The sequence below is a fragment of the Macrosteles quadrilineatus genome, unplaced genomic scaffold (genome assembly GCF_028750875.1).
Source record: "Macrosteles quadrilineatus isolate MER2022 unplaced genomic scaffold, UCM_ALF_1.0 Scaffold_8__2_contigs__length_117827958, whole genome shotgun sequence".
Classification (NCBI taxonomy): Eukaryota; Metazoa; Arthropoda; class Insecta; order Hemiptera; family Cicadellidae; genus Macrosteles; species Macrosteles quadrilineatus.
Genome location: NW_026542601.1, coordinates 78,862,387 through 78,878,095, shown reverse-complemented (window position 1 = coordinate 78,878,095; position 15,709 = coordinate 78,862,387). Strand labels below are relative to the sequence as shown.

Genomic DNA, 15,709 nt, shown 5'->3' with positions numbered 1-15,709 from the left:
CACACGTTTCTGATTCTGAGAAGGAACCAGGTTATGTTTGTGATAAAATCAGATTATGGAGATGGATGAGGATGTTTTGGGCGAATTTCCCTGTAAGGAAGTTGCTCTTAAGGATATTGTTGTTCGTTGAAGGCACAGCTTTTCGTTTTAGGGCCCACATAAGCCAAGTATACCTACTGTTTTCCATTTTTATTAAATGCCTTTACTGAGTGTGGAATTATTATGCTTGACATTATATGTTTGTTTATTGCTATTGTTTGCAACAAGTAAAGTTATTGTTCGGAAAGTGCAAACTACTTTTATCACTAACGATACACCGCTTAAAAATTATCGAATCGGTTTTAAGATCGGTTAAATTTAAACATAACTTCTCAAATATCGAATGGCCAATTTATAGTTGCGGTGTCCTCTATTATCAGCACTTAGTTTGGATGAATATATGCATGATTTATATGTTTGTGTTGAAAAAAAATACATGCATTTAAGGTCCCTTTGGGCTTAAACCTCTAGTTATAGCCAGGAATCATTCTCTGCTTTGTTTTCCTCTTTTAATTTGCCGATTAGCTTGTTTTTTTTTTAGGCGAATGACTGTTAATTTCGAAGGCAGATGGCAGTTAAATGAGTCGAAACCAATTGAATTTCACAGTTACATAATCAAATACATAAATTAATGAAAAGCTGTTAAAAAGTATTGTACAAGCGCCTTAAGTACGAACTTTATGTTTGTTATTGCTCGTGGTATTAGTTCCGAAATAAGCACCGAATAAAACCCGTAACCTCGAAAAAACATTGGAAATGATATATTCTAAAACTTTATTTTAGTTTTAGCTGTTTCCATCAACCAAACTGTTGTAAAATAGTGATAGTTATATTTTCGTTAAACGTTTATACAGGTACATAAATTATAGAAGCCAATTCCCAACGACCGAGATAAAATCATAACACAACTGATCAGTAGATGTTTTGTATACGTTTTTGTTCATGTCAAAAGAGCTTAAATGCTATTTATTTATTTATCTTCTGCAAATGATTGCGTCATAGCCTCCTCTAAGTCTAACGTCTAACGCAACGCATTGTAACATTGTGAGGCTATGAAGTTGCGTCCTTTTCCTACAGTCTCTTGAAAATTTATAGTAATGTAATGATGTAAATAACGCAAAAGGTAATTTTAGCCCATAACTGGTTCATAGTATTAGGAATCATAAAACACAAAGCTATGTCGGGCGAAACCGACGGGGAACCGCTTACTGTAGCTATTATTTTATAAGGAGTTGTTAAATCAAGTTTAAAGCGAAAACACAATTGTCTCAAATAGACTAGAATTACAGAAATAATGGGGGGAGTGAGTGAGTCGGTCGCAGTCGGAGAGAGAGCGAGATGTAGAAAATTGGCTTTCCTGAAAATTACCCAAACTACAGGGTAGAGGTGTGATTGAGAGTAAATTTAATGCAGATGATAAATTTGGACACAAACTTACATAAACCGATCGCACTTACTTTATAAGCTTAAGACTTAAATTATTCACAAATAGTTACTGCTTAGGTACTTTTGCGATAGCTGGAATCATAATATCAGAGTTACAGTTTTGAAAGACAAGGACCTGTGGGGAAATTATAATCTTCGTCTAAGTAGATTTTATATTCATTGGTTATAAAGCTGTAATGTTTAGTAGAAACAGACGACACCCAGAACAACATTGCGATGATCGGCGCATCAAAGCGTGTTCTCGCAACTTGCCAAAGCGATCGTATCGGCTTACCTCTTCATCTTGGTAATTGGCGGATGCGAACGTTTAATCGTGACTCGGAACTTACAAATCAAAGCTGATTATTGCAATGAAATCATGTACCACTTGCGTCATCAATTTCATCCGATTGGCCGTGAAATTCCCTTCACGGTCGAGGGATGTTAAACGATTACGCTGGCGGTTATACGTGCAGATCCTTAGTTTTATGTGTATGTTTATAGCTAGCTCCCTTTCTGCAAAAAAGAAGCAATACTGTGTTGAATGTAATGATTGTCCAAAGCAGTGGGGGGGGGGGGGGACAACTTGAGATCTTGGCACCTGTTGTTCAAGTATTGTTTCTAATAAATAAAAAAATTTTTAGAGATGTATGAAAAATTGCGTACTTTTGAGGTCACTGCAGCTTGGTCTAAACTAAAAATTATTTTTCATCATACTGCAGCAAAAACATCCGTTTTTAAGAGGGTTTTAAAAAGAACCTCTTGGCATAATAAAAGTGTTTATTGAGTTGAAATAAACTCTAAAATATTCACAAAGATCCAAACTATGCACTGTATGAACTAAAACTTCGTAATTGTTTCTTTAAGTATTTAAAAAATAATTTTGAAAATCCGTAAATTAGTCTTTTTCACATGTGATTTTAACTTCTAAATAGTAGTTAAAAATTAATCTTTCCCCACCCATTGCAAGCTCTGATATGGAACACAAAAGCATATAATCATTGGAAACAAATCAGTTTTAGAATTGTGATAGCTTTTACAATACAGTCGTGTTCAATCCCGAACTATAGTTTAATCCATTATAATCCGCCATATTTAATTGAAATTCAGGCTGCCGTAGAACCACCTTAATGAATGCGTTTCGGGTCTAAGTGGCATTTTTACTCTTTAGGGATAAACTCCGTTTTTAGCCCCTAGGTCACTGAGCAAAAAAATTATAGAATTTTAGCTCAGTGCCCTAGGTAGTAAAAATCAGCGAATGTTAACTCAGTTGTAAATTTCAACGAAAGTATATGTATCGATTGTAGTTTATTGTTGCCTTATTGTAAATTATTGCCTTATTGTAAATAGTTTGGCGTATCGATAGTATAATAATGTACAACAACACAATCGACCAAGCAATTGAATCACTTACTAAACAGCTGATGCTTGTTTCCATTATCAAATTCAATTGAAAGCAAGTTAGAAAAGTAGGTTTTTGAGGTTACTTTAAATTAAAACTATTTAGTTTCGTAACTTGATTTATTCAAATAATAGTGCAATATGACGAAAAATATAGTTCATCACACGGGCATTTAAGACTTGTAGATTTCTTTCAAGAAAACATGTTTTACAGTACGAGATTTTGTCGATCGTGGGACATTCGTGCTCGAAAATGTCACGCGTGCAAAATATTGTTAAAATTATAATAGCTATTATATTGATCTGTTAGTGCTACGACGTTCGTTTATATATGAAAATAAAAGTTAAGAATCTCCTCTTTCCTACGGTATCAAAATTATTACGCTTCTGGATAATTTTCATTGCGTAATAAGCGTTTAGCTTTAGCGCACACATTTCACGGCAGTCCTAGGGTTAAAACTGAGTTTCACTTGCTAGGGAGACAAACAAACATAGTATCATAGATAATAGTTATTTGTGCAACTAGTGAGAAAAGTGAGCAATTGACTCACTCGAGAGAAATCCTTACTCACGAGCCGTAGGCGAGTGAGGAATGGTTTCTCGAGTGAGGCAATTGTACTTTGAACTCGAGTTGCACATTATACTTTTCCTACAGTTACCATAAAACAAATAAATTGCTGAAGAAACATAACCTATTTTTACACAGAAGTGAACTTTTAACATAACATTTAACTTGAAGTGACAAATACAACAGTACAACAGCTGACCAGCAGACCAGCTGATTTACAGCCAGTGCTGCCAACGTATTTCGCGCGCATACGACGTTGCCTGCATGTTGCGCGCTCAATATTTCGTGCCTTCACGTTGCAAATCTGGAGTGAGACAAAGTAATTAGAGTGAGACAATGTTAACATTGTCTCACTGATGAGCGAATTGGCCACTTTGCTTTCTCAAATCAGTGAGAGAACATGTACATTGTTAGGTAACTGTAGGAAAAACATACTCCCCTTTAGTATTTTTGGTATTATCAAAAGAAAGCCGATGCCGTCACGGCTTTGTGGTTTACCATGGCTCCTGTGCCCATGCTTTGCAACGGGAAGAGTGAGCGAGAAAGAGAAAAATTCGTTCGATACATCTGTTTCATAATATAGCTATACACATCTGCCATTAAAAACTAAGTTTAACAACAATTTGTACCCACTTAATTTGATAAAAGTTTATAGCTTTTAATTCAGTTAGATATTCAAGCCTAGTAAGCCATTTCTCTTTATTTTACAAACTATAAATGTGTCAACAGGAATAGTCTAAGTCAATGATTAACTATCTCCTAATCTTTTTCTTTAAAGTTGCATTGTAATTTTGTTGACGGACTCCAGTAAGCGCGTAGATGCTCACGCAATGTCCATGTCAGCTTATTCCGTAAATCTTTGTACTAATTTAGTTATAGATTTGACGTTGAATTATATTTGTTTGTCTAATTTATAATTAGACGCATTTATAATTTGTTCATCAAATAAATTTTGTACGTTTCTTGTAATATTGTACTGGAATAAATATTCATTCAATTATTTTATCGATGTTATTAATATTATAAGTAATTACTTTTATCATTAGATTTTTAGTGATTCCGAACAAAAATTTACTAATATTGATAATGAACAGTTTTGGTATTATTCTGGATTATTTTCATACATATTACTGTACCAAATTCATTTTAAAAATACGCCTGCCTAGGTGGTGTGACTTATTCTTCAAATAATATCACAGTTAAGGGCACATGATGGCAAATATTCTATAATCAATGCCAGAGTTCAGTTGACTTTGCAGTTACATGTTTATGAAAATTAGGATGATAATTTAACAGACGCCAGACGAATTTAGATTTTCGTGTGACGTACTTTGTTGTTTTCGTTTTCAAACAAAACAAAATAGAAAATAGGTTTGATCTGACAGCTAAACTTCTATTAAATATTTTAATTATGTTATGAATAGTTTACATTAGTTTGATTTACCTATTAAGTGAGATATTTAGACATAAAGCGTTGAACTAATTCACAACCATGTCCATATCACTGACTTCTTATTTTCACATGGTAAGTCACTTTTAAGGTTATCTTGATTTGAAATTCAATTTGTTTTCTGTTTCAATGCTTATTTTAATTCGGAATTAATATAATTTAAAATTAGACCGTGTTCTTCAATTTTTTTCTTGGTATTTGTGTTCCAAAGCAATTAGTAAATGTTTTGTAAAAGGATGGTTCAAATCTTGGTCTTTTTACAATCCAAGGGACTAGGTCTATTACACACTAGACGAGAAATTGTGACTATCTGAATCTGATTGGCCATTTTATTGCTCTATTAAATTTAGAGATTTTAGACCGATCTATACCCTTTGATCAATTGTAAACATTCGTCGTAAAAAATATCAATATTCTGCTGTTGACCGCAATCGACCCCAGAAACGAATTCACAATGGAGGAAGTAGTCTTAATGTCGTACATCGTTTGCTTAGCGAGAAGGGTGAAAAAGTCCATACGAGCCTCAAACAGGGGTAACTTCCGTAGGTAAAGTTCAATAAATTCAATTATAAAATCTTGAGGAGTTTGTCTAATTAAGATGTCTGCTATAATGTCCTTTAAGGTCGTTGTGGTGACCGAACTTTACAACAGTCTGCCACAACAAACAAAGTCAACCAAGAAAAAAACGTTGATACAACCTTTAAGCGCTAATAAAATATCAACGCAATGTTAAAGAAAGCAACGACAACAGACAAGTAACAACAGACCACTTGGTGAAATCGGTGCGATAATTGCACAACTTAGGCCTAGATTCACAAGTTCCAATTGGCAGAATTTGTAGCCAGCCAGGCATCAATCATCAATTGAATTCCAATGAGACAAATCACCCTAATGTGCTGTCTACAGGCTACGATTAATTGGCAATTTTTGATAAATTGATACAATAAGTAACTTATGTCATTGACTATACTTATGTCTATATCCTAACCTGTGCTGAGATTTAACCTTTGTCTGGAGCATCATTATTTGATAGCCTGTTAAAAAATGGCATCTGTGTCTAGAATTGATTTCCCTTGGAATCGGACCAGTGGCCTTCATTAGACCTTTCATTGGCCAAACTCTGCGGTAATCAGACGATTATTGTCAAAATAATGAAACCAAGCTTTGAGTTTAATTTAATTAGACCCTACTGTAGTCAATTTTGAATTTTGACAATTACATCTAGGCCAGCAACTTCCGTAATGGCTCATATCATAGCCAAACTATGCCGGTTTATCTTCATTGTCAATTTCCTTTCCAAACATCTATTTTAGATAGCCTATTAAGTTACTTGACACTAAGCTATTAGCAGGTCATGGAACTTTTACTGTGGTATGGTTCGAATTTGCTTATTCATTAGGCCTAACTTTAAAGGGTAGGGACAGCTGTTATTTTCATACGGTACCAAATACCTATCCTGTGTTAAACATACCAACCATTTATAAATTCTTGATTGACTTCCGCAATAAATGACTCTGTAAACACTACGCAGCAGACTTTGGTTAAAACCATCTGGTTTTAAAACTATTTATATTTAGAGTAGGTAGCATAACTTAATGATAGTTTTAGTAGCAATAAAGACCACATAGCCTAATTAATTAACATTTTACAATCTTAAACCTAAATATAATTTCTTATTGCAGATCAACAATTCATGGAGAAACAAGAATGGAGAAAGATTATCTGTGAGTATGTTACTCATCGTAACAAATGTAATATAGGTCTCTTAGGCTAGGCCTAATTGTGTAAAACTTTAATTAGGCCTACATAATTTACTGTTTAAAAGTTTTATATAAGCCTATTAAGTACTTTTAATATTCTACAAAATGATGAACAGACTTAAGTTGAGCAAAGCACCATCCTCAATTAATTACCATTAGGGGCGATTAATATCTTCTCGTCTATTCTGTTAACATTAGGTTTAAAGAGGTACGTAGTTTATTGAATTTAAAATGCATGCTTTAGTCACACAAGCTTGCATTTTTTTGTTATAAAATGTTGTTTATTCCATGCTTTAGGAAAAGAATTATTTGTTATTATTATTTGTCTTTTAGCAATGGGTTTCTAAGTTTGTTGTCGTATTCAGGAATGCTTGTCATGTCGTCATGGTCACGCTCTGAACTCAAGACTGTACGTAGACAACCCAGAAGCCGATTGTGCGGATTTCTTGGACTCTCCAGTAGATGATATTGTTGGGGCTCACCTCAGGTTAGTGTCACAATTGTCCAAAATATTATAATATTTTCTGGTAATTTTTCATTATTTTAAATAGTAAATACCTCTCTAATTTGCTACATATTTAATGACCCAATGGTCCTACTTTTCGCTTACCATTGTCAATGAAATTCTGAATTTACATGATTAGGGAAAACGGAAAACTTGTCCGCTATAGGTCTACACTCTTTTTTTTATCCCTTGAAAACTGTTTTATAAACACCGATATAAATACACAATTGCCATAGTTATTGATTTTTATTGATTTTAAACTGCATGAAGTCAATGTGTCACCGTGACGCAATCTAACCCATTTTGAGCAAAAGATGAAGGAGGTAATGTCATTATTTCATGCTGCAGCTTTCAGAGTTTCTAAACATGGTATCAATCTAGAAGTAAATTTTCACATAGAACTTGACTATTCTAAGAATGCAAAGTTTTTGAGAAACAAGTTTGACTGAACGGTACAAATAGATGGCTTACCCTCTAGTGTAAAATCCAAATCTTTGACGTGTTTCATGTTGGTTACAAATTTCTATTATATGTTTTTCTTTTATCTTGACTCTTTGGTTATATTACCAGAGGACTAGCAATAGTTTACAAAGAGGATTTTAGTAAAAAAGCTGGTTATACAAATAAGGAACAAAAATAGTAAACAATTACACACTCTGACACGCCTGACTGAAACACCATAAAACTGTCTTCAGGTGTTCCATAGGAATCAATCTGTAAGGGAATATGTTTAATCTATGTGAACCTGACACATCTTACAGCATGAGATATAGTTGTGAAACAGCTGACTCATTCTACCCAATGTTCATTCAGATGCATAAAAGAGCTGAGCAGACGATCGTACAAAACAGCATTTGACTATCAGCTGATGGTGACGTCTGGGGTGACCAAGGTGCTCCAGAGTTTGGCAGATGAGAACTGGTTGTTGCCTGTGGTCAAGACTGCGTTTTTGGACCTGCGACTCATTGCACTGAAACTCCTCAATGTTCCTGGTGTCGGAACAAAAGCTCTGGAGACGGCAGCAGAAACGCTCATGAGCTGCTTTCGCATCTGTGCAGCTGACAAGTTAGTCTCAATGGCCTTTGGACAAATTTCAATTCTAAATACAGTATAGAGTAATAGTGAGTCACACGGAGATTCACTTCACATCTAGTCAGGTTTCATTTTGTTTTGGATAGGAAGTGCAGAGGTACTAAAGAACGAGCTAGTAGCTCCGAAGATTCTGAGTATTTATGTGTTTATTTTATTTGTGTATATTCATCTATTTTCGTCAGTAAAGTAGGCTGTGTTAAACCGATCAACCTGAAATTAGTTAGCGAACAATAGTTATATGTGTTATGTGTTATGTGTGTGTAGTGGGGAAAGTGGCACTTTGCTGCACACGAGAGAAATGTTTATGCACAAGCCGTAGGCAAGTGTGAAAAGTTTCTCGAGTGCAGCAAAGGCAGTTTGCACTCTTGTTACACATTATATTTTTGATTTTTCCTACAGTTACAGTTAATCATATAAATAACAAATACTGTACAACACGTTTTTTAGGTTAGGTTAAAACCAAATATTGAAAGAAATGGGAAACGCTGCAGCAGCTGATCGTAGTCGTAATATCTTTAATTGTTGCCACCTTTTTTTTCAAGCGTTCAAGGATTACGTGCATAATAAAAGCACGCTGTTTTGGAATACTGGTGTGCGCCAAAGTACAAACTGTGCACCAAAGTAAAAACTGTGCATCAAAGTTTCTTTCTGTACTGTAATCTGTGCAAGGAAGCCCACTTTGTCGGGTGACTGTAGGACAATGTTGTTTTATTTTAATGTTTATCTCCACTTTAAAATAAAAACACTGGTGTATTGGCGCCGTAAAATTATAATAATTGTTAATCTTTATTTTTTGGTTGTGATTGTGTATTTATTTTTTTATGTGTCACATACTTTCCCACCGAATAGAATCAGATTCGAGATCCCAAAGCATTGTAAAAACATTTTTTTTCTAATCGTGATGGAACATGTCACAATATTTAATAATCCCTCAAATATGTTTAAAACTATTCAACCATTGAGTTAGGGATAGTAGTTATTTACAGCATTTTTTTTTATTTCAGCCGAGCCTCAGAGCGAGACAGCAAGAGGATGGGGATGATGTCACTGATCAATCAGCTGTTCAAGATTTACTTCCGCATCAACAAGCTTCACCTGATGAAACCGCTCAGTCGGGCGATCGAACAGTCTCCATACAAAGACAGGTTCCCCCTTGGCCAGCGGATCACTTACAAGTACTTCATTGGTCGAAAGGCAATGTTCTACAGTGACTACGCCACAGGTATTGCTTTGTTATTGTATTGCATTTTGGGGTGGGAGACCTGAAATACAGACTGTAATAAGTCACTTATCTTCTTACTTGATAAGTCGTGCTAAAGCTTTAAGGCAGGCTCGGAAGATCAAATTCAAGTCATCATAACATAAGAAATCACCATTGGTGTTTGGCAGCATTTTTACCTCCAAGACAAACGTTCCATTCACACCCCATTGGACGACTAGTCCACTTGTCACCTTTAGTAAAATCAAACTACTTATTATGTATCTGTTTATTGGTTAATTATTCAAAAACTTCCACTGTTTGTCTGACTATGAATTAATGACGCAAAAATATCGACGTTAGATGGTAACAAGTTACCTTTCAAAACGTTAACAAATGCCATTGGCGTAGATAACACACTAACAAATAACACACAAACCCAATATTTCTTTTTTGTAAAAAAATATTGAGTTGAGATAAGTTTGTTCCGTATAGGCTATGTTTCCAGGAAAACATGAAAGAATTTTTTCATGAAACTGGTTTTTACACAATCAAGATTAGCCTATTCTAATCTAAATAAACTGATGGTCATAAATTGTAAGAATATCTTATCTGAGACAGGTTTGCGGTTTGCATGTGATGCGCTATGGGCCGAAAAAATAACTGAGCCCCCTATCCCTTCCTCACGGGGGAATTTTTCGCTTCCATACCCGCAACAAACCATGAAACTTTTGACTAAAGGAGCCCTGATCTGGGAATATGGTGTACTAAAAAAAATCGGTAACTCATTTCAAAATAAATTTTAAAACTATGCAACAGTTGTAACTTATGTTTCCTTGCTTTTGTTTTCAGCAAACGAGTATCTGACGTTTGCTTTTGTTCATTGTCACAAACAATCAAAGAAAAACAAACGCCTAATCCTCTTGAATCTGGTTCCTGTCAAAATGCTTTTGGTAAGTACCAGTACAGAATTTAAAACTAAATGTTTGCATAACAGTTCACCTAGTATATATATTGTAACCAGCCAAGATGTCTCATTTAATTAATATGTAAAACCCACAACAAGATATCACGATAACTGTATGATCTATGTAGCTTAAATTCGGCAATCACGTTCCTCTATTGTTTAGATGACTCTATGAAATGTTTTTTGTAAAGTTATATCAGGCCTTGATATTTTTTGTAAGGCATTGAAACAGATTGCAAATACATTCAGTTTGAATCAACTTTTAAGCCACCACTTTGAATAAGAAAGTAAAGGGGATATATTTACCTTTAACTAAACAATTTCATTATCTGGTTAGCATTTATAATATGATGCCTTTGCAAAGAGTGGAAATTTTTGTTATATTCCAAAATGGTTAAAATGTTGTACTTCAAAAGGATTCTGATTTTAGGGCTACATGCCAACCAAGGCAGTGCTGGAGAAGTACGACTTACTGCAGCTGTGGGAAGTGGTTCTTGCTGTCAAGAAAGGCTGCATATCAGAACTGTCAAACGTCATGCAGCAACATCAAGCGTTTTTCATCAAGTCCGGTATCTACCTCATCATCGAGAAACTCAAGATCATTACGTACAGAAACCTTTTCAAGAAAGTGTAAGTACAAGATATTTTAGTTGTGTAAAAAACGTCAGTTTTTTTCTTAAAACTGTTATAATTTTTAACATGCCGGAAGATATGCAACAGTGTTATATCAAAGAAAGTATTGCCACAATATGACATTTATTGCTCCTGACTGCTTTAGCTCATGATTATTAAGTTTATGTAGGCCTATGTGGTTTAAAATGATATTTAAAATACTAAGTTTGTAACAGAAAGAATATAGAAACTTACTTAATAACTTAACTTTCAACCGGAGTCATTTGTAGTCCATTGTCATAAAAAAGCAACAAAATTCCCAGTTTTTCCAATGATGAGTGTTGTGACAAATCATTTTTGCTGGGTCTCAGATATGTTTTAATATTGTTTTCTTCCAGATTTACTTTGGGTCTGTTAAATAAGATTTGTAATTGAATCGTGCAATAGTATTTCTAGTGGAAATGCAGTATTTTTTTTTTTTTTTTTTTTTTTAAGGGAGAGGAGGGAAAATGCTTTTACGCACACAGGTAGCCAGCCTGTAGTGTGAGACTCCTGAATTTATCACAGATGTCACATTACATTAGTGAAATGCAGTATACATTAAAAAAAAATGTACAGTAATTATGGTAGACCAAATAATATAGGTTGCGTGATAAATTATTCTCCTGCTATTGGTGGAAAGATCACTAGGTTAAGAATTCATTAAGTAACTTACAGATGAAAAGAGTTCCAGGTCGTTAGCTGTTAGCATGCAAAAGTTATCAACAACATTAATTTTCTACTTCCTTTCAATGCAGCTTTTTTGGAAGGAAGTACAGTAGACTCCCTCTTATCCGGACACCTTCTAACAGGACATCGGTTTAACCAGACTACACTTGGCGGAAATGACACCTCTTTAACCGGGCAATTTTTATCAGCACATTGGTTTAACCGGACTAGATCGGCAGAAAGTGGGAGGTACTGAAACAACTGTTGTCGTGGGTAAGATTTGAGACCAGTGATTACATGTCTAAATACAATGCTCTCCTAAATTTAAGTTGAATATCACAGTAAACAGTCCGTTGTTAAAACGTACTGTTTACTGTGATATTCGTTAAGAGTGTTTGGGGACATGGGTTTAACCGGAAAACTCGTTATGCGGGCTGGCCTCGGTCCGAGGAGTCCGGATAAGAGGGAGTCTACTGTATAGTGGTTCATAAGAATTCTTCTAACTAAATACTTCCTCCTGAAGGCACCGACTTGAAAGGATACAAAAGTAATAGTGAAAAGACACTTTTGTGTGACATTAACCAACTAGCTGGAACGTTTTTATTGTGTAAGTCGGTTGTGTACCCATTCCTTGACAGATGGTTGTGGTGTGTTGATAACAGGTGGTTCCTGTCAGACAAGACACATCAGTTGCCCATCCACAGCCTGCTCGTAGCTCTACAGATGATGGAAGGGGAGGGGGTGGAGCTGGAAGAGGCTCACTGTATACTGGCCAACCTCATACACGAGGGCAAGGTAAGTGTCATCATCAACACATTTATGGTTATTTCGTTAAATGGGTTGGTTTTTTAAGTCATTTGTCAGTTAGAATGTTTTGTATTTTATGTCGGTTATTGGTTCCTACGCAATAATTTCACCGCGATCGGGTACGATGATGGAGAATGCTCGCTGGAAATGCTCTAAATTTTGCCACAATGGACGGACAATTATGTTTTCACCATTGTGGGTGATGTATATGATTTTGCTACTGTAAAAATTGATTGTTTAAACATACTAACTATTTTTATAGAGAAAGAAAATGTAATGAACAATTAAAATCTTCTCCTACTTTATGAAAACAAAAAAAGCAATTTAAATTTGATTGGAAGGAAATCTGTACCATCTAATCCTAATCAATCAACAGAGCCTTTAGCAGTGGAAGCTTGGTGTTAAATAAATAATATATAAATAAATAATAAATAGTATATTACAATTTCGGAAAACAGGTAAGAGATTATAGTAAACACGATTACGGTAAACACATTTTGGACAACTGACGTGCGATATTTTTTGCCATACCACTCTAAAAAAAATTGTACAAATTTGTTATATTCCCATGGACTAAAGAACTTAACAATCACTTCTGATAACTTTTAAGAGAGGTTATGTTTTTGTTTACAACCACTCATTGCTAATTTTATCAGCTGGTGTCCAGGAATAGTATATTACGTTACTAGTCCTGAAAATAAGTGTTTACCGGACGAGTGTGGTCGTACGAGTCCGGTACACACATTTTGGACGAGTTACGTACGATAGTTTACGCCATACTACTAAATCTGTACAAATCCTAATATATTTTCACCGACATGCCACAGAACATGGACTAAAAATCACTAGTCATAATTAACCTCTAAGAGAGGTTATGTTTTGTTTATAACCATTCATTGCTACCTAAATATAGTATAATCAGCTGATTGGTGTCCGGCAAAACTCATTACAGTACAGTAGTACGCAATGAAACCCCATTTGAATAAGCTGACGGCAAACAGCTGTTTTCTGGACTAAATCCTTGCGTGGAAAGTTCGTTAAAATAATGTAGTGTGGCGTAAAATTTATTACCATACATTAGTACCTAATTCTGCCCCCAAAGGGGAGGTAACTGCTCGGTGTTGGTATCGGCATTTTCAAGTAGGCCACAGACATGGACGACTGGGCATTGGGTCCCAGTGACATTCCTTTATCCAGGATGGAGGGGTGTTTAGCTCTAGGAGAGATGGAAGTGCATCATATTCTCTAACCTACCTGTGTCTGTGGTTCTTTGGGTTTCGGCCTGCTTGTTGTGTGCGACCAGCATTCAGTGTGGCAAATCCTCGACTTTGGAAGTAACCTTTCCTGGAGGTGAAAACGGGCAAGTACCCGTAGCTCACGGGGACACTCAAGGGCAACGTAACTTTCCGCAGTGTGAGGGTAACGGTTTGTAGGCACTTATGCAAACCAATCCCTGTCTCTGAGCACGGACGGTATGGTTATCTTGAGTGTGGGGGGTCCTTCCCGGAACCTCAATTGAGTCAAGGGTGTCGCCACCTCTGGTGGATAGGTTCATCCGGGTGGGTCCCACTTCTATACCTGCCTCCTTTTGGGAAACCCTGATGGCCTGGCAGTGATGTTGGGTCTGACGGGCAAACGAAGTAGATCGGGTGCTGGGTCCGAGCCCGCCAGGGGTATCTGGGGATCTATCGCTCTGGTTATCTCTGGTTTCCCAGCAACTGGGTAAGGCCTCGATCGGGTAGTGGTGTAAATGGGAGGTTGGGGTTGCTGACGGTCCCCTTCCTTCTGGCTATGATGGCGGGTTCTGCCTGTCAGGGATTAGATAGGTCCCGAGTGTTGCTTGCACTAAATGCGTCGGGGCGCTCCATTATGGTCCTCTAGGGCTTGTACCTGGGGGAACCCAGGTGGAGTGACGCTTAAACAAGCAGCCGGAATCCCTGGTTAGGATTGAGGGGCAACCCTCTTTCCGAAGGGTCTGCTTCGGCAGCCGGCGAGCCTGATGACCTTAAGTCATCCGCCCATGATGTGCTAAAGGTTGATGCGTAAGCTTCGGCCTACATCATGGGGCCCGGGTATGTCTCACGATAGGTACCGGGTACGCAGTCAGGGGGCTTCGGCTCTCATGACAAAGAAATAATAATAATAAAAAAAGTACCTAATGAAAACTCATTTGATTAATCAAAAAGCCAACAGCTGTTTACAACAATGTGCCCAAAACAATTGAGAGTCCTTCGGGAATTAATATTAATATTTAATATTAATATTAATTTATTTATTTATTATTATTATTAATTAATAATTAATTATTAATTAATTAATATTAATATTATCGGGAAAATTAATACTTTTCCAATTGGTTGAATATTGTCGACCCACTTCCAACCCAACTCAATACTCAAATAGTTGCATCCAATATTCTACTTGACTTGATTGTGAAAATACATTACTAACAGTGCTTAAGGATTTAATTTTGTATGGTTATGTTCAAAAATCTGCTTAACATTGTTGTTTATTACAGAAGTAAGAAAGTGTAATTTTGCAGGTAAAAGGCTACATATCTCTGCAGCATCAAAAGCTAGTCCTCAGCAAGACAGACCCGTTTCCCCGACTCAGCACTGTATCTTCCTAACATACAAGTCCTAGTTAGATCCGTACGATAAGTTTTTATAATAAAATGTGAATTTTGTATATATTGTGTTTGATTTGACCTTTGTTATTGAAGTTTAGATGGTTGAAAATGGGTTCCAAAGGATATCAAGTACTATAGCTCATGATTTGATTGATTGATATACAATACAATTGATATACATGTATAGCTCATACAGAGTGAGTTTTCAAAGAATTTTTCTTTAACTGGTTGTTTTTTTTTATTATTTTAAATGCGTTTTTTCAAGGTTCCGTATGAAAAATGTTAACAATTAAGTAAAAATTTTAAAATCATCGTTTGGATTGATTCTTCTCAGCCGCGTTTACTTTACACAAAGCCAGTTGGTCTGACTATCTGCTGGTAGTATTTTTTTATACAACTCACTTGTTTGTGTTCTTACATGTCGGTGATTCGCCCTTCTACACTCAGACTGAAGTCAGAATGTAAAACATTAGACTACATAAACAAAAACAATTTATGTTTTATAGGTTAGTTTTTTAGCATACATTCAAGTTCTTAAATAAGTCAAC

General features: G+C 35.8%; 1 protein-coding gene across 1 annotated transcript; it reads left to right on the top strand.

Moving 5' to 3' along the window:
* The first annotated feature begins 4,794 nt into the window (after positions 1 to 4,794).
* LOC129000126 (PCI domain-containing protein 2) lies at positions 4,795 to 15,213 on the top strand. The gene is made up of 9 exons (XM_054427041.1): positions 4,795 to 4,958; positions 6,566 to 6,607; positions 7,009 to 7,130; positions 7,962 to 8,213; positions 9,245 to 9,462; positions 10,291 to 10,391; positions 10,836 to 11,035; positions 12,388 to 12,520; positions 15,075 to 15,213. Exons 1-9 carry the CDS (start codon positions 4,926 to 4,928, stop codon positions 15,159 to 15,161), a joined length of 1,188 nt encoding a protein of 395 aa, XP_054283016.1. The 5' UTR covers positions 4,795 to 4,925; the 3' UTR covers positions 15,162 to 15,213.
* The last annotated feature ends 496 nt before the right edge of the window (positions 15,214 to 15,709 follow it).

Excerpts from the sequence above, each read along its gene's own strand:
- LOC129000126 (XM_054427041.1), top strand. The coding sequence starts at position 4,926 with ATGTCCATATCACTGACTTCTTATTTTCACATG. Across the intron at positions 6,608-7,008 it reads AGAATGGAGAAAGATTATCT|GAATGCTTGTCATGTCGTCA; the intron begins GTGAGTATGTTA and ends TGTCGTATTCAG. Across the intron at positions 11,036-12,387 it reads AGAAACCTTTTCAAGAAAGT|GTGGTTCCTGTCAGACAAGA; the intron begins GTAAGTACAAGA and ends TGTTGATAACAG.